The 22,537-nt window shown below is 41.7% G+C and overlaps 1 protein-coding gene across 1 annotated transcript; it reads left to right on the top strand.

The window, feature by feature from the left end:
- Positions 1 to 5,044: 5,044 nt before the first annotated feature.
- LOC147888521 (serine/threonine-protein kinase SRK2A-like) lies at positions 5,045 to 7,838 on the top strand. Its single transcript, XM_087392454.1, has 9 exons — positions 5,045 to 5,421; positions 5,563 to 5,637; positions 5,752 to 5,853; positions 5,994 to 6,047; positions 6,136 to 6,228; positions 6,346 to 6,438; positions 6,672 to 6,776; positions 6,870 to 6,968; positions 7,073 to 7,838. Exons 1-9 carry the CDS (start codon positions 5,302 to 5,304, stop codon positions 7,349 to 7,351), a joined length of 1,020 nt encoding a protein of 339 aa, XP_087248580.1. The 5' UTR covers positions 5,045 to 5,301; the 3' UTR covers positions 7,352 to 7,838.
- The last annotated feature ends 14,699 nt before the right edge of the window (positions 7,839 to 22,537 follow it).

Raw genomic sequence — 22,537 nt, 5'->3', positions numbered from 1 at the left:
ATATATTCGGCCTTTATTTTAAAAAAAGAAAAAGAGAAAAAAAGAAGAATGCAAAGAAGATCATAATATGCAGATCGTGAAAGAAGCAACAATCGACTATAAGTTCCACATATCGTTATCATAGATCATAGAAGCTGGGAGTGGCATTGCAACATAGTTTTACAAGGGAATGGAGACAATGGAGAGGGAATCACAACTTCAATAATGAATATGAAATGCACAAAATGCTCAAAACCTAAAAGCAAAAACAAAATGCATTGCTAGCCTCACCCTTGGAATCCTATCCCACTTGTGCATGAGACTTTGCTTCAGAAGAAGGAAGAAAAGGAAGAGTGATAAGTTGAATGTTGTTTCTTCTTGTTCAGCATGGATTTTCTTCATGGTATTTCTTCAACTCTTGTTCTATCTCCAAGTGTGGAGATGGACCCTCAAAAATTTTGTACACACTATGAAAACAATTTGATATATAAACAAAATACCATCTTTTACCCATGAAGAAAAAGAAAACCTCCTTTACCTCCAAGTGTAGAGATGGACTCTCAAACATATACAATGAAAACAATTTGATATATTAAACAAAATGCCCTATTTTACGTACCAAAAAAAAAAAAGATCAAATAACTTAGTAGGAATTGGCATAAGCTTTTCATTACGGCTTCATTTGAAGCATGCTTATTTCTTAGAGTATCTTTATTTATAAAAGCTACATTCTACCTAGTTTTTTAAAATAAACATAATAATAAATGGCTTTTATTAAGGGGTAGTCAAGGACCACTTATAAAACTGATCACTTTATGAGTGGTGAAGGCCACTTATAAAATTAAGACAAAAAGAGTGGAATTTCTTCCTCCCTCTACCAATTCCATGCCCCCCCCCTTGCGGCCCCTCCTTTCTCTCACAGCCTCCCCTCCCCCCCCCCCCCTCTCTCTCTCTCTCTCCTCCCCCCCCCCAAGTGTAAGAGTGTGAAATCTGCGCTAACATATCTAAGTGCAAATAATATATGAAGTTAGAGTTTCCTTTGAAAGAGCATAAATACACTATGAGCATATCTATGAATATGAGACTTTTAGTCTTTAATAATTCACGAGTTAAGGTGGCTTATCAACTAATATTTGTAAGATAGAATGAACTTTGTATGTCAACACATGGAAAGTATTAAAAGAACATGGGACCAAAAGCAATCAACTTATAAAATTTCACAAAAAACATAGCAAAATTGAATTTGAGATGGGAGGGGTAAATTTTTAATGCTTCAGAAAAAACAAGACATTGCATAGATGTACAGATGTCTACTAGATAATAAGACCAAATTTCACAATAAACATGAACTGTTGATAATCATCCACGACTGAGCTAATCCACTATTAAAGATTACTGTTCTTGCTATAATAGTCAATTTATGGTGGAAGTATTGATGCATTTATGGTAGATCTTCACCATAAAGAGGTAGAGAAGCATATCTTAGAGGTAAAAGTGGATACACCTGAATGTGATCACATTGTGTTTCCTCTACGGCCTCCAAAGAGGGGAAATTAGGATGGATTTTTAGATGCCCTTGGATGAGCATATTTTGGATATTTTTCTCTTCATGCATGGCATAAAGATCCAAGGAAAAATGAGAGCGGGTTATAAAGAAATGTCACATCAATAGTGGAGGTGTCACATCAATGATTCTCAAGGGTGTGGGAAATAACGTCTTGAGGTCTATGGCATGGAGTCCTATTTCCCATGGTGCCTACTCTTTCTCCTTTATTTTCCCTACAGTGCATTTTGCACAGGATAAGGGAAATACCTATTTCCCCTCCATGATATAAGATGCTATAGAGAATGAGAGGAAAGAGAGCTATGTCACAACTTTGGTCTCCTTTGGCAAGTCAAGATTTCTAACTACCATTATGCCAAACCAAGAGGAAGACAATGCATTGGGCTTGGTAGTCCCTTAACCCTTGCATGAAAACTAATTGAATGAAAGATTAAAGTTCCCTTAATAGATATGCAATGCTCATTTGGAATTTAGATTGTCCCTAAGGAAACTTTGACTCTTCATCTTTAATATGCATAACAACACGGGAACAAATGCACACAACATGGGATGAACCACAGTTGATGAAATTTATGTAGATTTTAAAATCAACCACCAATTTTGAAATTGAGCACATATAAGTTTAGTGGTTCAAACATTCATTTTGGAGAAACTAAATTTTGCTTATTTTTATCAAAAGATTATAGTAACCATCCACCGATGATGTAAACGACTATTAAAGATCCCCTCGTAGCTAGTTTTTCATGCTAGAAATGTTGACCCCAAAATAAAATTTGGATACTTTATCCCCACCCTTTGTCAAGAGGTCTTAACGAAGATGCACCTTGATTATAGAGGCAAAGGAGACTATTAAAGTAAGGTGGCCACACTAGCACATCATCGCCTTTTCTAGAGAGAATAAGAACCAAGGTGTTTGTGTGATAACTTAGGTCTCCTTTGGCAATGCAGTGGCTTGGTTGTCTTCTTACAACCTCTACATTTACAACCATTAGGACATAAAGACACATCTAGTGTGTGTGTGTGTGCGCGTGCGCGTGTGCATGCATGCACATATGAGAGAGATTGGGCGGAGGTGGAAGATGCCAATTCGATGATACCCTTTAGTTGGTGTAAATTTGCCTTATGTGCATACAAGGAGTGACATATGTGCCATCCTTGTCCCACCAAATTGAAAGACCTCTTTGCTACTAAGAATTACGTTTTGAAAAACAATAAACATGTTGATACTTTATTAGTTCCTAAAAGATTCTCATAGTTTAGCACAATATACTTCTTCAAATGGATGAACCATGTGCCATTGGCTCAAAATACCTCAAATCGATTTGAATTAAGCTTCTTATAATGGCTCTAGCCTTATTCATGGCACTCATGCTATATTTCTTCCAAAAAAGGATTTTGCTACATTTATAAAGCTTTAATCCACAACCATGTGTGAAAGATTCAATCAACAAGCTAAGAGATTATTTATTCAAAGATGCTAAAGAGCAAGTGTGTTCTATGGTCATTGTTCCATTCGAGGAGGTACGCTGTCTATGAAGGTTTCCCCTCCCCCACCCCCTATACTCTTGCACTTGGCTTATCACAACTTTGAGCATGTACTAAGCTTTGAGAAAGTGAGCACGTTGGATGTGGGGATGGGCACCACTAGCTAGAGATGGGTGATGTGAGAGATGACCTTACATAGTAGTTACATAAGGATGGCAATAGGAAAAAATAAAGGGTGAATTTTAGCCCAATGGTGAAATTACCGGCTTCTCCAAGTTGGTTGGTTTAATAATTAGAGCTTTAAATTTGCCGTGAAAATGCTATCAAGGCTACTCTACGATGGGGAAAGATTTGCCCAATGACCTACACTTCCATAGCTGAGTGGCCCTCTTATTTACTGCCTTGATGCAAATCTTTACCTTTGACGTGTGAAAGCCAAGCTTCACCAGGTAAGCAGAGAGGAAAGTAAAGCAATTTGTTGTAACATCAAGCTCCACGACCATCAACCCCTTGGAAAGAGATGGAGATGAACTTATATAGGCAGTATGGACTAGATAGGGGCCGCCTCAGATTGAGTGAGATAGAAAATAGGCATTGGATCAGTGGCACGTCACGAAACGGTTTTAGAAAGTTTTTATGAGCCTCAAGAGGTCGGAAATGAGACATGGCCATCCCCTTTTTAAGAACATGATAGAGATGTCGTGGACATTAAACCAAGTGGGGAGGATTCAAGATCAACAAGCACCGAGCTACTTTGTCTTGGGGTTGATTCACATGTATAGGAATTTGTGACATTTCGATGTGCTCGATCTATCTTTGTTTCTTGTGGCATTATCACCTCCTATTGCCTGATGTGTCTCAATAGGGTCTCTCTCACCCTGGGCACATGTAGCTTTTTTGGGATGGTTAAGGCAAGGAAGGCAATCAGATGCCTACCGGAGGAAATCTGACTTGGACTACACAGGGATGCAAGGTCCGACAACAAGCGGGGGGGATATCTAATAAGAATGCTTCTCTCACCTACCGGATTTCAATCCTATCATGTGCTCGTAACTCCGATAAGGTCTGGTGAGCTTCAGGCTGACATGTGCTCCTGATTTCGATTACATCTGGTAGGAATCTTCTTGAAGGAATCCTATCGGAACATGGACCTATGCTTGATGTATCTGTGTAGCTGCATCAGTGTTCACAGAAAACCCACAAACTATATACAATGAATGTGCAACATTTTCATTATCACCCGTAAAAAATATTTTCTCAATTTCACAAAATTTACAGAAAATTTAGGCAATTTAATTGAAAAATCGGCAAATTCTCTAGAAACACCCTTGAGAATTGGGAACCCCAAGTTTTGTGATTTGTTGAGAGAAATGTTTTGTGTGAAGAGTGAGGTGCATTTGAATGGCATGTCATGTGAGATTGGGTGATGGGGCAGACTCATGGGAGAGCTACAAGAGGAGAGAGAGAGAGAGAGAGAGAGAGAGAGAGAGAATCTGGGCCTTACAAAGCTTCACGAGCACGGAAGCAACAGCAAGAGAGAGAAGGAGAGCAAGGAAAAAGGCTGGATTAACAAAAGGGAGAGCAAACAAAGCAAAGCTCTTGCACCCAAGAGAGGAAGAGAGAGAGAGAGAGAGAGAGAATGTGGGCCTTACCAAGGTGCACGAGGAGAGAAAGAAGCAACAACAAGAGAGAGAAGGAGAGGAAGGAAAAAGCCGGGATTAACAAAAGAGAGAGCAAGCAAAGCAAAGCTGTGGCACCCACCAGGCCCCAAGGAAAGGTGGCAGCTCTCTATTAGCACTTTCTCTCGCTAAAACACGTGTCTTTGGAGCCACGTGCTTTGTCCACCTTCCCCAACGCCCTCCACTCTCCTTCACTCCATCACATACACTCTTGCCAACCTCACCACTCGCCTTCTCCATTTCTTCCACCTCTCCTCGCCTTTCGTATCCAGGTTTTCCCAGATTTCTTTGACGGAGATTCGAGATTTCCGACTTTTTTTCCCGAAATCCTGCTCCAGCTCCGCTTGCTCTTCCAATTTCAGTTCTTCCTGGCGTATCCGTAGGCTCTTCGCGCTCAAGAGCCGCTCTTTTGAGCGCCGAGACGGCTGTTCAGTAGCAAGTCCAGTTTTTGGCACCTGAGCTGTTTGCATTTCCCCCCTGCCAGCCTCGCTCAGCCGCGTAGTGCGGGGAAAATGTCCTCCTGTTGAGCGACCGAGGCTCGATCTCTTCTCCTCTTGTGAGATCCACGCTGCGTTGTCTTTAACAAATTCCACCATGCATCGTTTTGAGGAAGTCAGAGAAATTGGGTCCGGTAACTTTGGGGTAGCTCGATTGCTACGTGATAAGAAGACGAAGGAACTTGTTGCTGTGAAGTATCTCCAGCGTGGTGAGAAGGTAAGTTCGTCATTTTTTTGTGTCGAAATTTCAAATTCTCAGCAGCTCCACGAAGAGTCAACCTGATTGTGAATGATCTTCCTTGTTATCCGCTTTAATTCTTCTCTAAAGCCCTGATTGTGACGAGATTTCATGGTCTAGATCGATGAGAATGTTCAAAGAGAGATCATCAACCATCGTTCTCTGCGTCATCCAAACATTATTCGTTTCAAAGAGGCAAGTTTATTCCTCTGTCTCCAGCATTTGTGGTTTCATTGACAGTTCCCAGAGATCACTAGGGAAAATTTCTTGTTTTTCCCCTATTTCGCTGATATCTGTGTGACGGTACAGGTTTGTCTGACTCCCACGCATTTAGCAATCATAATGGAGTTCGCTGAAGGTGGGGAGTTATTTGAGCGAATTTGCAATGCCGGGCGTTTCACCGAGGACGAGGTAGATCTTAGACCGTGCTTTTTGTTGAGGGCGCTCCAGAGGAAGGGGGGGGGGGGGGGGAGGCGGGAGAAGTTGGGCGCGAAACCGTTACTTTCGTTCTTGAAATAGTTTTGTGCTCATTTGTTCATGTCTCCTGTTAGGCCCGGTTCTTCTTTCAACAGCTGATATCAGGAGTAAGCTACTGCCATGACATGGTAAGCTTTGTTCCCGCCTTAAAACCCTCTAGCTGTGGTGCAATTCTGGAGCTTCGGGTTGTAACTCCAAATCGTACGTTTTTCTCAGCAAATTTGTCACCGTGACCTTAAGTTGGAGAATACATTACTGGATGGAAGCCCTACACCTCGGCTCAAAATTTGTGATTTCGGTTACTCAAAGGTAATTTGCTGTTGAAGGGACATGTGATTGCTGTTTGTTTACGCTAGTAATGACGTAACGAATTCCTTCGGTTGTCTGTTGGAAATGTGTTACAAATTAATTTGGATTTCTTTGCAGTCCTTATTATTGCACTCCCAACCCAAGTCCACTGTGGGAACACCGGCATACATTGCTCCTGAAGTTTTGTCCAGGAAGGAATATGATGGCAAGGTAATGAATCTTAGTAGAGTTGAAAAAGAAATTGTGAGTGATTGTTGGTTTGGCAGCAGTACTGTTGTGAGCTTGCTACCTGTGTATACAATGTGGAGCGTTTCTCTTTTTTGAAGAAAGATTCTGTAAATATGCCAGCTATGCAATGTGAAATTCTGAAACAAACTATCCTGGCCTCTTCCCTTGTTAAAAGAGGGAGAGAGGAAAGTGGATTCTGACATATTGTGGGGCAGATTGCGGATGTTTGGTCTTGTGGTGTCACCCTGTATGTAATGCTGGTGGGTGCTTATCCATTTGAGGACCCTGATGATCCTAGAAATTTCCGGAAAACAATTGGTGTAAGTCCATCCTTTTGTTTATTCTAGCCAGGTTCAGTCTTATATTCTTTGGAGGAATATTATATTTTTACTGATATTTTGTTGGCTCTGCAGCGAATTCTGAGCGCCCAATATTCTGTTCCAGACTTTGTGCACATATCACCCGAATGCCGCCATCTCCTCTTGAAAATCTTCATGGCTAATCCGGCAAAGGTAAACCTTTGTGTTTGCATCTACCGAGTTGAACTTTGCTGTTATTCTAAGTTTTGTGCACTGATGTACTAGATTGCCCTGTGGATTTACCCTGTGCTGTGTAGAGGATAACAATTCCTGAAATTAAAAACCATCCATGGTTTCTGAAGAATATGCCAAGGGAATTGTTGGAAGGATCTGATGCCAGCTATAATCATGATGACCCAAATGATCCCCCACAAAGTGAGGAGGATATCATGCGTATAGTGAACGAAGCCAAGATTCCTGGGCCCAAGGCAGGGGATGCATTGGGGGATCCGATACTTGACAACGATGAGCTGGATTTTGAAGGCGATGCAGACCCTGATGTGGAAAGTAGTGGAGATTTTGTTGGCGCTGTTTGAATTATTAGCTTTAAACGGCTCAAAGATCTCTGAACTTGATGATGTCTGCAAAAACAATGCATTGTATCAAGCGATAGGGGTCTTCTTTCGAGCCTTGTACATGGTTTTGGTTAATTGGCTTTTGATGCGGCATTTTATGCATCAAAAGCCATCCAGTACATTGGCCTAGCTGGTCGTGGAAGTTAGGTGGCTGCTGGAATTCTTGTGTGGAACTTGGGTTGCTGGAGGAACTGGTCCAATTCTGGGTTATAAAAAGCAGGGTTTAATTCTGGTGGCAGCTGTGGGGATCTGGCCAAATATGGAATGGATTTTCCTCATGAGGAAGGTATTGTTGCAATGCTCTCAAACGCCAAAACATTGTTTTGAGCCTAAACCCCCACAGGACTAACCTGCTGTGCATATTTTGGTAAGACATATCTGTGGACACCTTGTGTAAGAACCTTATTTCTTTCAATAAAAAGGTACTCATGCTTCTTTTCTGTTATTATATCCTAAGCAAGCAGTGCTGATTGTTGAGTGGATTACATTCAATTGAAAACATATGCATTTGGAAAGGCCCAATTTTGTGGCCTCCATATACAAAGTTTTTTTTCTTTGATGAATGATATATAGGGCTCTTCTTTACTGAATAAATGATTCCGAATCCATTTTGAGTGTGTTGATGGCAATAATACAGCTAGAGTGTGCAAGTATATATCACATGATCCTTCAGAATACAGATTAAAATTATAAGATGGATGCTCTAATGTCTACCTTGTTGAAGGGCATGGGAAGTGGCACCTCTACAGCACATTTCGCACATCCCCTTTTGCTCTCATTGTCCTACCTCCAATGCATACCCGTCACATGCCATGTCTTGTGCCGTTGGGCATTAGGATCAGTGGAAGGACTGAGGGAGGAATGCCCTCCCCCCCCCCCCCCCCCCAAAAAAAAAAAAAAGAATCCAAAACCAAATTTTAACATTGAGAACCTCCCCAGCCCTCAAAAAAAAAATTCCAAAATTTTGACATTGGGCTTGCAGATCGTCCTACCTCCAATGCACTCCCCGTCACATGCCAGGGCATTAGGATCAGTGGATGAATATAGGAATGCTCTTAGTGAAAGGATTGAGGGAGGAATGCGCCCCCCCCAAAATCCAAAAATTTGACATCGGGCCTTCTGCAAGTGTGGAGGATCCACAAAAGGCACATTTTGTCTTGTAAAATTATGCCACCTAAGATTTTCTGTCAGTGAAAATGACCTGCCAGCATCTTTTTGGGTTCCACAATCACATGAGAGGCTGCTTTTGTTACCACTAATAGGCTTGGTCTATGCAAGCACGACGATCCCTATAAGCCATGCTGGGGTGAAGGAAGAAAGTTTTTGAGAATGTGTATCTATACCTTGGTAATTGTGTTTGTGCTTTAACAAATATAGTCATTGATTTTGATGTTTATATATAATTTTATAGCCTATAACGTCCCCAAATCTTTCTTTTTTTTCACAGAGTCATTGATTTTGATGTTTATATATAATTTTTATAGCCTATAATGTCCCCAAAGCTTGTTTTTTTTCACAAGGGTTATTATAAGGGGCATGAGCATAGCCTTCTGCACTTTGTAGATCTTTGCTTAGATGCACAAGTTTGAAATTAGGAGGTATGCCTTGTTGTGAGAAAACAGAATGGAAGCAAGAGTGAGCAAAGAGAGAGTGAATTGAACATAGTTACTCTCGAATGTCAACTGAACTGAAGTGAATGAAGTGTGTATACAAGAAAGAGAGAAGGGTTTTTGTCTAAGTGACAAAACCCTATCTAATCACTAACCATAGTTAGAGATTAGACCGTGGTTAGGGGGAAAAACCTCTAAGAGGGAAAAGTGCCCCTAACTCATTTATTACATTACATTGTCCACTGTCTAGAATATATTAATAATTCTAACACCCCCCTGCAGCGCCAATGTGGCATACAAGGTAGTGATCAATCACCAAAAGAAGATAAGTTTACGGCACTGCGAAATGCCTCAAACTTCTCACTTGAAGTGCTTTGGTGAAGATGTCTGCAACATTGTCATGTGTTGACACATAGATCATACTGATCTCCCCTGCATGCAACTTCTCTCTGACATAATGATAATGAACCTCAATGTGCTTCGTGCGAGCATGAAACACAAGATTCTTTGCCACTACAATAGCACTCTGACTATCAGTGAGAATAGGAGGAGGACTCTCCAATATGAGACGAAGATCAGTGAACAAATGTCGTAGCCAAACACACTCAACTGTCGCTGTGAAAGCTGCCCTGTACTCAGCTTCACATGAGGAAGTTGCCACGGAAGATTGCTTCTTGCGCAGCCAAGAAATGCAAGCGTTGCCCAAAAAGAAACAATTACCACTAGTGGACTGCTTGGTATCATAGTCTCCAGCTCAATCTGAATCATTGTAAGCATGCATCTACAAGTCACCCCCCCGGGAAACATCAAGCCAAAAGACTTTGTGCCTTGCAAATATCTGAAGATGCGTTTTACAGCCTGCCAATGTGTTGTCTTTGGGCTGTGCATATATCTGCTCACCTGAGATACTGCATATTGAATATCGGGCCTGGTATTGCACAAGTATATGAGGCATCCAACAGCCTAGCTGTAAAGTGTGACATCCACTGATTCACCAGCATCATACTGTAAGAGATTACAAAGATATGGTGTTGTAGGCATAAAGTCAACCCTAAGATTGACCAGTAGTACTTGGGTACTATATATACCAAGTACTTGTATTGTTTCATTTGAACATTTCTATTGGAGCTTTCTTGTGTGTGCACTCTTGCTCACTTGTGTTCACAACCTGTCTCCACTTTGTTCCTACATTTGGTATCAGAGCGCTTCCGTCTCTAGAGCCCATTCTTGTGCTTGCTTCCAGACTCCTACAAGCTTGGTGCTCCAGTGCGCATTCCTGGTTCTCACAGTCCGTACGGATCTATTCGGATAGTTGCGCGACAGTGCCGGAGTCCGTATGACTTGTCGAAACCTGATTTTGAGTCCGTACGACTTGTTAAAAGGCAATTCGAGCAATTTTTGATTTCAGTTTCAAACATTGCCCATGATCAACATATGTTGGTCAAATTTCAAGATGACCAATGCAGGATCAAGGATCCAAAGAAAGGGTATGAGGTTATAGCAACAGGCACATATGACAAAGGCTTATACAAGCTTGATGCTCAGCCTTATGATCAGAAGGTATTGGCTATAGAAAACACTATCCAGGTTGATTTATGGCATGCCAGGTTTGGACATGTCCATCATAGAGCATTGTCCTACTTGTACAACAACAATATGACTCAGGGAATGCCAAAATTGCAGCAACCAGCAAATGAAGTGTGTGAGGGGTGTGCACTTGGCAAATTGCATCGCTTGCCATTCAGTAAACAAGGCAAGAATTGGGTCAATGCAACCAGAGTGTTGCAGATTACACAGTGATGTATGTGGCCCCATGACTATTCCCATGCATAGAGGAGCAAGGTACTTTGTGACCTTTATAGATGACTTCTCCAGGTTCACATGGCTTTTTCTCATGAAGGAAAATGTGAGGTGTTCTATTGGTATCAGGAGTTCAAAGCTATGGCTGAGAACCAAACCAATTCTAGAATTGGAACACTCAACTCAAATAGAGGGGGAGAGTACATGTCACATGCATTCCAGGGATTCTTAAAGCAACATGGGATTAAACATCACTTGACATGCCCTTACACACCACAACAGAATCCATTCCCTGAGAGGAAGAATCGTACTCTCATGGAAATGACGAGATGCATGCTGAAATTCAAGAGAGTCTCAAAGCCTTTTTGGGGAGAAGCAGTTGTGACAGCCACTTATATTCAAAACAGATGCCCTACCAAAGCTTTGGTTAATGTGACTCATTTGAGGCTTTGTTTGGCTTTAAGCCAAGGTTAGTCATTTCAGAGTTTTTGGCTCAGTGGCATATGCTTTGGTTCCAGATGCACATCGGACAAAGCTTGATGATGACAAGAGTGTCAAATGCATTTTCATGGGGTATAGCATTGAAAGCAGGGGATTTAGGCTTTATAATCTCGCTACTAGGAAGGTAATAATCAATAGAGATGTTCTCTTTGCTGAGAATGAGTGCATGTAGTCCGCTAGTGCAGACTTGCCACCATACGATGACACCCCTTTGGACATCATCCAGTTTGAGGATGATGAGACGGAGTCTCTTGATGCTTCCCCTTCTAATTCTCATAGTTCAGATGGCTTGCCACATGTTGAGGATGGCTCTCCCTCAAATGTTTCATATTTGTAGCCAATTAATGAGAATAAACCGCCTCATGTTTGGAGGCATTATCAATGTCGTGAGGCCACTAAAGATGTTGATGCAGCTCCGAGTGGTACAAATGAGAAATCTATTCCACGTTGGGCAAGTTGACCATTCAAGATGCTAAGGATCAGCCTACTTTGGGGAAAACCAGGGCCAACGCTCAAAAGGTCAATTTTGCTTTGATGACCTCAGTGATGGAAGCTGGAAATGAGCCTCAAAGCTTCAAGGATGCTCAGCATAATCCGGCATGGCAGAAAGCTATGGAAGCTGAGATTAAATCCATTGAGAAGAATGCCACATGGGACTTGGTTGATGCACCCATTGGGAAAAATGTGGTTGGCACGAAATGGATTTATAAGGTGAAATACCATTCAGATGGCACAGTTGATAAATACAAAGCCAATTTGGTTGCCAAGGGGTATGCAGAAGAGGAGGGGATAGATTATGAGGAGACATTTGCTCCAGTGGCCAAGATGACCACTATTGGTTCTGTCATCTCTCTTGATGTGTTTTATGGTTGGTTAGTGTACCAGATGGATGTCAAGACCGCTTTTCTCAATGGCGATCTTGAAGAGGAGGTCTATGTACATCAGCCCCAAGGTTTTGAGGTGAAGGGACAAGTGCACAAGGTATGCAAGCTCAGGAAGGCTCTATATGGGCTGAAGCAAGCACCTCGTGCATGGTATCAAAAGATACATAAGTTTTTACTATCCTAGGGCTTCGTAAACACTCATACAGAGCCAAATCTGTATGTTTTGCAGCAAAAATTAGAATTGGTCATGTTGGTACTATATGTGGATGACATCATACTCACTGGCAGTGATTTGTAGCAAATTACAACAGTGCAGTCTACTTTATGTCACAACTTTGACATGACAGATTTGGGCCTATTTCATTATTGTCTTGGCATTGAGTTTTGGCAGACCCATGATAAGATTTCTATGTCACAGACAAAGTGTTCGAAGGGGTTGTTGTAGAAATTTAAAATGGAGAACTGTAAGCCTGTGGCTACTCCATTGGAAAAGTGACTCAGGCTGAGTAAGCATGATGCTGTTGAAAAGTTTGATGGCACTTTGTACAGGCAGTTGGTTGGCAGTTTGATATATCTATGCTCCACACTGTTGAGATATCGAGCTCCACTCGTGATATGCCAGGGTGACCGTTGTGCATTTATGTCACCGACTTGTTAGCTGCAGATACGATTGGTACACTGCCCATGAATAATAGGGTTCACGTATTATTTTGTACTTAGAGTTCTTTTGGCTTTCACAACTAAGAAGACGAAAACTGTTTTCAACCTCCACCTTTGTGTACATTCCCCCATTGTGTATGTGAGAAAGCTACAAGTGAGACTCCTTCCTTCTCTCCCACTCTCTTCACATGGTATCAGAGCTTGATTCATGGTAAGGAGCTCAAGAAAGCAAACCAAGTTCGCGGTGTCCTAGTAAGAGGATCAGTGTTGCTTTCATTTTTTTTCAAGTTTAGGAGCAAATCTCTGTAGGTAGCATAGCACGAAAGTACAAGAGTGCACTGTCTCAGATTGGGACGCCCTTCACGGCGTGGCGAGAGGGCAATATATGCTACTGTGTGGAAGAAGGACAGGATGTTTACGTTGGATGCGGACATGCCTGAATTGAGTGCAGCAATGTTTGCACATGGGACCGATGTAGTTGCAGATATTGATATCTGGCATAAGTGCATTGGTCATGTTAATGTACGACGACTTAAATTAATGCAGGCCCAAAATATTGTTGTAGGATTGCCTAAGTTCAAGGTTGCAAAAATGCATAAGGTATGTGAAGCCTGTCAATTTGGAAAACAGGCAAGGAAACCATTTCCTAGACATGTTCAAGAGAGTAAGAGGCCATTGGAATTAATCCACTCTGATGTGTGGACTACTAAAGCTGCATCTATTGGAGGCTGTCATTATTTTTTCACTTTTATTGATGACTACAGCATAAAAGTTTGGGTGTATTTTATGAAAAAGAAAAGTGAAGTGTTTGGGCATTTCAAAGCTTTTAAAGCTATGGTTGGAAAAGAAATAGGCCTGCAAATAAAATGCCTAAGGTTAGATGGAGGGGGAGGGTAACTCTCAAATGAGTTTGCAAGTTTCCTACAGGAGCATGGCATAAAGTAGCAATATTCATGCAGTCATACCCCACAGCAAAATGGACTTGCAGAAAGGAAAAACAGGCATATTGGAGAGGTATCTCGTGCCATGCTCAACGAAAAAGACCTACCAGATTATTATTGGGCTGAAGCAGTTGTTACAGCAGTCTACATAATGAAAGGACTCCCACTGCAGCAATACATGGCATGATGCCAGAGGAGAGGTATACTGGTAGGAAACCAGATATTTCTCATTTGAAAGTTTTTGGTTGCATTTGTTCATGTGCCAGATGAGTTGAGATCCAAGTTGGATCCAAAAGCTGAGAAGTGCATCTTTATTGGTTATTCTCTGCAGTAGAAAGGGTATAGATGCTATAACCCTTCTACTCAGAAGTTTACAGTGAGCAAAGATGTTTTTGATGAGATGAGCAGCTGGTATAAACCAGTAAATGTGATAGATGATGGAGATGCACAAAATGGTAATGCTGCACAGAATTCACAGCAGCAATCACAAAATATTAGTGGACTTGTAGTGTCCTCTAGCAGTGGTTCACATACTTCGCCATGGACAGGCAGATTGAGATCAGGAGGATCTCCTCAAAGCAATGCAGATAGTGGTATGCAAGTATTACGAAAAGGAAAAGAGAAAGTAAATCAGCCCATGGTTGATGTGAATGCAGGTCACTCTTATGTGGATGGTGAATCCAGTGGCTCAGAACAGAGCCTTGATGATGAGTTGGGTATTCCTTTTGTTGTTACGCCTAGAGTAAGGAAGACAAGGGATTTTTTGAGAGCACCTGGTAGTGAGCCTATTTTGCGCAGGTCTACCAGAGCTAGGTATCTTGTGGATAGGCTGAAATATGATGGATTAAGCCATTCACTATGCCTATATGGTCAAAGTGATACATAAACTAGAACCCACTTCTTTTGAGCAAGCCATGGGAAAAGAAAAATGGGAGAAAGCCATGGATGAAGAAATGGATGCCTTGGAAGCAAATGCTACATGGGAATTGGTGCCTTTGCCTAAAGACAAGAATGTAATTGGCTGCAAGTGGGTTTATAAGGTGAAGCACAATGCAGATGGTTCTGTGAACAGATACAAGGCAAGATTAGTTGTCAAGGGGTATGCATAGACATATGGCATTGATTATGAAGAAACATTCAGTCAGGTTGCGAGGATGGCAACCGTAAGAACAGTCATTGCTATGGCTGCATCAAAGGGATGGTCTTTACATCAGATGGATGTAAAGAATGCTTTCTTGCATGGTGATTTGTAAGAAGAGGTCTATATGGAGCAGCCACTAGGTTATGTTCATGCTGTTCATTTGTTTGCAGGTTGAAGAAAGCCTTATATGGCTTGAAGCAAGCACCTAGAGCATGGTCTGTCACTATTGGCTTTCAGATTTCCAAGGGAGATTTCTCACTTTATGTGAGAAAAACAGAGAGAGGCATTATGCTGCTTGTCATTTATGTTGATGATTTGATCATCACAGGTGATAATGATGAAGATATCCTTCATGTGAAAATGCTATTGAAGTAAAAGTTTGAGATGAAGGATTTGGGAGAGCTGCGTTACTGCTTGGGCATTGAGGGGATTAGATCCACAAGTGGGATATGGCTCTTGCAGAGGCAGTATGGATGGGACATGCTATCCAAATATGGGATGATAGGCTGTAAGCCTATTTCAGTTCCTTTGGAGTAGAATGTGAAGTTGAGCACAAATGCACGTGAGCTTCTGGAAGACCCTACTATGTACAGATACATCGTAGGCAGTTTGATTTATATGACTATTACTAGGCCAAATTTGAGCTATGCTGTTGGGTTGGTAAGTCAGTTTATGCAAGCTCTAAGGAAACCGCATTTGGATGTGGCTAGACACATACTGAGGTATGTGAAGTCTACATTACAATATGGACTATTTTATGAGACTGGGGTTCAGATACAGTTGCGTGGATACACTGATGCTGATTGGGTTGGTAGTATTTCTGATAGACGATCTACAAGTGGATATATGTTCTCTTTTGGGAGTACTACAGTCACTTGGAGCAGCAAGGAACAGCATACAGTTGCCTTGTTGAGAACAGAGGCTAAGTAGAGGGGTGCAGCAATGGTTGCATGTGAGGTAGCTTGGTTGCATAATCTACTTTATGATATGCATCAGTCTATAGATGGGCCAGTTGTATTTATTGTGACAACATGAGCAGTATACACTTGGCAATTAACTCAGTCTATCATGCTAGAACAAAGCACATTGAGGTGCATTATCACTATGTGTGGGAGAAGGTTCTAGTAGGTTTTATTGATCTAGTTTATGTCAGCACAAAGGATCAGGTGGCTGACATATTCACGAAGGCATTGGGTGCAGAGAAGCTATTTCGAGACCTTCTTGGTGTGCAAGAATTGGGATTGAGCTGGAGGGGGAGTGTTGAGGTATCGAGCTCCACTCGTGATATGCCAGGGTGACCGTTGTGCATTTATGTCACCGACTTGTTAGCTGCAAATGTGGTTGGTACACCACCCATGAATAATAGCTGGATGACAACTATCTTTATGTACTCTAGTTAGTGGCCCAGTTAGTATGCCACCTTAGTTAGCTGAGTTTGGTTTGAGACCCACATATAGGGTTCACCTATTCTTTTGTACTTAGAGTTCTTTTGGCTTTCACAACTAAGAAGAGGAAAACTGTTTTCAGCCTCTACCTTTGTATATATTCCCCCATTGTGTATGTGAGAAAGCTGCAAGTGAGAGTCCTTCCTTCTCTCCCACTCTCTTCACACACACGTCCTAATATTGCCTATGCCACAGGGCTTTTGAGCCAGTTCATGCATTGTCCCACGATCACACATTGGAATGTAGCAAAGAGGGTTCTCAGATATGTCCATGGCACTCTCTCTCTTGGCTTGCATTATGCTTCAGATTGTGATCTAAAGTTGAGTGGTTTCATTGACTCAATTGGTCAGGGGACATTGACGAGAGATGGTCCACTACTAGCTGTTGCTTCTCATTGGGTTTAGCCTGTATCTCATGGTTCAGTAAGAAGCAAGAGCGAGTCTCTATTTCCTCCAGTGAAGCAGAGTACAAAGCTACAAATTCAGCCACTACGGAGTTAATGTGGTTAAGGAAGCTTTTGCATAACTTGCATCATGCACAGGACGGCGAAGCAAAGTCTATCTTCTATGATAGCCAGAGTTGCATTGCCATAGCCAACAATCTTGTCTTTCATGCTCACATGAAACACATTGAAAATCATTATCATTATGTATGGGATTGTATTTTTAATGGCTTCATTGATCTCATCTATTGTCCATCTGAGGACAATGTTGCAGATATCTTCACCAAAGCCCTGTCAACAGATCTTTTCTTACAACATCGACATGGCTTGGGGATCAGAGACATTCTCACAATGTAAGGGGGGTTGTGAAGTGATTCACAATGACATTGTTTTCATGTACTCCCATAGGTTGCATATCCATCTGGATGAATTTGTGCAACCATGGTACTTTAGGTACTACAGGGTACACCTGAGATGTTTCCAGGGTACTTTCAGCCATATCTTTGAGGGGGGATTTGTAAGAGATTACAAAGATATGGTGTTGTAGGCATAAAGTTAACCCTATGGTTGACCAGTAGTACTTGGGTACTATATATACCAAGTACTTGTATTATTTCATTTGAACATTTCTATTGGAGCTTTCTTGTGTGTGCACTCTTGCTCACTTGTGTTCACAACCTGTGTCCACTTTGTTCCTACACATGCATAGTAAGCTTCAGCCTTGGCTCCATGGGAGTGGCAATAGCCTTACAATCATGCATGTTGAACCTATCCAAGAGTTTATGCACATACTTGGATTGAGACATAACGATGCCACACTTGTCTTGTATAAACTAGATCCCCAAATAAAAATTTAACATGCCCAAATCTGTCATGTCAAATTCAGCTTTCAACTCAGCTTCACAGCCCCGGCTCCATGGGAGTGGCAATAGGCTTACAATCATGCATGTTGAACCTATCCAAGAGTTTCTGCACATACTTGGATTGAGACATAACGACGTCACGCTTGTCTTGTATAAATTGGATCCCCAAATAAAAATTTAACATGCCCAAATCTGTCATGTCAAATTCAGCTTTTAACTCAGCTTTGAAATCTACAATTATATTCTCATTTGACCCTGTGAGCAACATGTCATCTACATAAAGAGTGATGACCAAAATATCCCCCCCATCCTTCTTGATGTAGAGGGTGCTTTCCGTGGGACTATTGTGTAATCCCTTACTTGCCAGGAATGCATCTATCTTGGCATACCATGCATGTGGGGCTTGTTTCATCCCATATAAAGCTTTGTTAAGCTTGCAAACCGTAAGTGCATTGCCAGAAAGTTCAAATCCAGGAGGTTGTTTGACATAAACCTCTTCCTGCAAGTCCCCATTAAGGAAAGCTATTTTTATGTCCAACTGATGGACATTCCACACAAAATTTGTAGCCATTGCAATAACTGACCATATGGTGGTCATCTGGGATGTAGGAGCAAATGCCTCCTCATAATCTATGCCCTTCTTCTATGCATAGCCTTTGGCAACTAGCCATGCAACCACAGTCTGCCCTTCTTCATGTGTACTCAGATTTGCCCAACCTTTCTATCAACCAACTTAGCCTTCCTCTGACCCCTAACATAATGCTGGTACACCTCTCCCAGTCCTCCTCATTTGGGGGCTCATAGTTGGTGAGGTAACCCCTAAAATCAGAGCAACTTTGTTGATAATATGTACATATGAGTTGTGTCTTCCACGTACATTTCGGCATGCTACCTCATTGTAGCAAAGATATATATCTTGAATGCATTAGTGATTTATGTCAAATGTGGATGATTATTGTCTTGCATGCATTTAGGTCCCAAAGTTAAGTAATAAGCATTTTGGAATAAAGCTAGCAGTTGAAGGAGCTCACCTTCTTCAAAAATTAGAAACGGCTCAGGTGCTCTAATTTTGATTTGGGTTATGAAGGAGAAATGAGAAAAGTATGTTTGCATTGAATCTATGCCTTGTTAAGCTCTTGAAATGATGATGTGGTATTTGTAGCATTTCCACATGGTTGAAATGGCAAGAAGAAAGGCTTCATAGACTTCAATCATGCTTGGAAGTCCCTTCTAATGTAGCACGGCCCAAGTCAATGTGTATCATGCTACCTAGACTGTGATCTGTCAAGGATCGGGATTGCATTCATGGAATGAGTTTAGATTGTTTGTTGGTAATTTTGTACTAGCAGGAGGCACTAAAGGCATCATAGTATTCTGCCTTTCTTGATTGTGATCTACTTGGGGGCGCAAGGAAAGAGTGTTGGAGCGAAGGTGGGGGGGTGAGGGAGTAGATGTGAGGAACGGGGAGGGGGAGGGGGAAATAGACCCATCTGGTTTCCTTTTTACCTTGAAAACCCACTTGGTACCAATGGTATGCTTACCTAGTGGCAAATCCACAACATCCCAAGTCTCATTTTCTCTATGGACTGAAACTCATTGTGCATGTCTTGCATCCACTGCACATTATCCTTCTCTTGTTCAAAAGAGTTAGGCTCTTCTTCATCAAGAAAAGTCCCTGCATAAGTTGTCTCAACTGAAAGAGCCCCCCCTGCGTGTCTTACTGCACTATGAGTCCTGCTAGGCAATGGAGCCTCAAGCCTACTCTCCTTGAGAGTCTGAAGCAACCAATTTGGGACTATTTTGGCTATGCGTGTATCTCCTGAATCCCTTGACTGACAACTTCATCCACATTCTGAGGAGGTACAAAGTCAGCCGTGGCTGAATCGAGGCATGTGGATTTGGAGGAGGTTGCTGTAAATTCGGAGTTTCAGCAGGAAAACCAAATGCTATAGGAAGCATCCCCTCAAACACATCATCTGAAGAAGCTGGAATATGAAATTCAGCATGTATATGTGTTGAATTTTCAGAGAATATAACATCTCTACTAACAAAAATCTTCCGTGTAGCAGGATTGTAGAGATGATAGCCTTTGCTTTGTGAACTATATCCCACAAAAATGCATTTGAGTGCCTTATCTGACAACTTGTGTCTAAACTCCACGGGCACATGGGCATATGCAACACAACCAAAAACTCTGAAGCAGGAAGCTTAGGATAAGGAGGAGAAAGGAGGTTAATATTTTGCACAAAGCTTAGGATAGGCAAGGGAGAGGCGAGGAAATTAATAGAAATAGGGAGAGGAGCTTAATAGAGCTATTAGATGCCAGTAATGTTGAAATACCTTAGAAAATCTGCATTGTGTCAATTGATGACATAAAAAACGTATAGTTGTCCTTTTGGGTAATTGCTATGTTGGTTTGCTAAGTATGCAACTGCTAAGTTTGGTGGCCAATAGAGATGTTTGTATTTGTCAAAGTTCATGGTAGACAAACAATTTGTTGTGTATTACATCTTGTGTTTCTACTTTCTTCTTTGTACATTGTTGCCATGCTTGCTTGTGTAGTTTCTTTGTTCTTAAAGATTTTTTTAGGGCAATTCATCATTATTGTTTGTCCACAATGCATGCCTGGATGCTATTGTGATATAATCTAAATGAGAAAGCATGTATTTGGGAAAGGCTTTTCATGTGGCATACTTTTATGGCATTACTTTACCTTGCATCCAAAAAGTGACCGTGTCAAGAAAGCAATTCTCAAGATTGTATAGGTAGTCTCTGATGTGGAAAACTTGGAAACCGCCATTTATTGACATACAACATATGTAGAAATGCTACATTGCTTGGAGAGGAGCTTTAATGTTTAGGAATTTTTATGATCCACAACACACTTTGGATGCTTATCTTTCTCGTGTGAATATTATTGAAGCCTAATGCTTTTAATATGAAAAAAAATCATATGAGGAGAAGTGATTATGCTTGGTTTTAAAATGTAGATTGATGATGAAGGTAAATAGGCCCCCCCAACGAGAAAAAGTGGGGGTATTAATTCTTTAGACAAGAGGGGGCATAGATGTTGATTAATGCAAGGACTTATTTCTATGATTGAAGATCAAATTGATTAAGGTAAGGTAGGGGGCGCGTTTAATTAAGTGTAGTGTTGGTGGCTTCTTGAAGAAGCCACAAAATTTGAGAGGTTTGATAGAATTTGAGAGACTTCTGCACCTGTCCTTATAAGAGGAAGGGGCGGGGGGCATAGAGAACAGGCAGGGGGGCTATGAAGCCCTCCCAATACAAGGAGGAAGAAGGGAGAGAAAGGAGGAAGTAGGGAGTGGAGGAGTGAGAAGAAGGAAGAAGGAAGGAGAGAAGGAGGAGGAGTGGGGAGCAGGATGGGGAGGAGGGAGTGAAGGGGGATGAGGAGTGGGGAGAAGGAGGGAGTGAAGGAGGAGGAGTGGGGAGCAAAGGAGGAGAAGGAGGGAGCAAAGGAGAAAGCGGGACGTATACTTAGAATGAAAGGAAAAGGAGGGAGCGAAGGAGGAGAAGGAGTGAGAGAAGGAGGGAGTGGGGAGCGAAGGACGAGGAGGGAGTGAAGGAGGAGAAGGAGGACTGCGGGAGGAGAGAGCAGGTCGTGATGCGAAGGAGAAAGTGGGAGCAAGGGAGAAAGAAGATTAATTAGGCAGTTAATTGGTGGGAGTGTAGATAGGTTAATTGGTGAATGCAAGGGGGAGTGTAGATTAATTAATAGATAGGGAGTGTAGATGCAAATAGGGAGTGTAGATGAAAAAATAGGTGGAGTTCAATGCAATTTCCATGGTCCTCAAAATTTATCTTATATCTCTTAATTGCCATGAGAATATGTTAATTTAATCAAAGAGAAGGCAGCTAAACTATGCCAATTTTTCTAAGGTCTAGTGCAGTAAATCCTACACCAATGATGGCCAATGAACTTGGAGAAAATGTATGAAGATGGCCTTACTTATATGTTTGATGATTGATTAAGTGGTCATGGTACTAATAAAGAACATCATGTAGATGACATTACCAAGTTGAACAAAGAATCCACAAGGCCAATTTATGTGAATGCAACTATATGAAGACTTTTAGCAAGTCTTCATGAATCTACAAACACAATTTGGATGGAGCAATACAAAACGAGTGTGCTTATTATAAAACTTCTCCAAAAATTGATCCGCTTCATTCCACCAAGGAGGGCGAGGAAATCAGGACATGCTGAAGGAACGGGCACACAACTCCAACCAAAAACAAAGAGAGTGCCTTTGCCACTTCAAAACATGTACCTTTATTCATGAGCAATAGCTTCCACAATGTCTTGAGCCAAATCTTCATATTTTGTGTGCCAATCTTCCTTAGCAGGTACTGACTCCACAACCACACCTTTATCCTTGTTCGCATTACCACTCCCATCTACAGAAGCACTTGAACCCATCAGACTAGAGACTGCTGTCTACGCCTGAGAACCACTTTGCAACACTGACCTCGCACCGGCACCCACACACCATCTGTATCAGGATGGTGTTGGTGCAGAACAACAACCCTACATGTTTGCAGAGCCATTGCTTCTCACTAGCATGCACTTTGTCTATCCCACTCTGTGCACACGTCCCCTTGCAAAGCATGAAGGACAAAACAATCTGCTCCATGTTGACACTGATCATGCTAGGGAAAGCTTGCAAATACTCAACTAGTCCATCAGTAGTACATCGTTGCAACAACTCATCTTGAATTCCCGAAACATACTCCGAATGCAATTACTGTGTGGCCTTTGAGTGAGCTTCGGCTACTTGCACTTGTGCTTGTAGGACCACAACCCACTCTTCTAGTTGTTGCATCCTTGCATTCTGACTT

This window comes from Dipteris shenzhenensis, chromosome 21 (genome assembly GCF_047967505.1).
Source record: "Dipteris shenzhenensis isolate YYH24624 ecotype China chromosome 21, Dip_SZ_1.0, whole genome shotgun sequence".
In the NCBI taxonomy this organism is placed as follows: Eukaryota; Viridiplantae; Streptophyta; class Polypodiopsida; order Gleicheniales; family Dipteridaceae; genus Dipteris; species Dipteris shenzhenensis.
The sequence above is the reverse complement of the archived record's forward strand: the minus strand, read 5'-3'. Positions and strand labels throughout refer to the sequence as shown.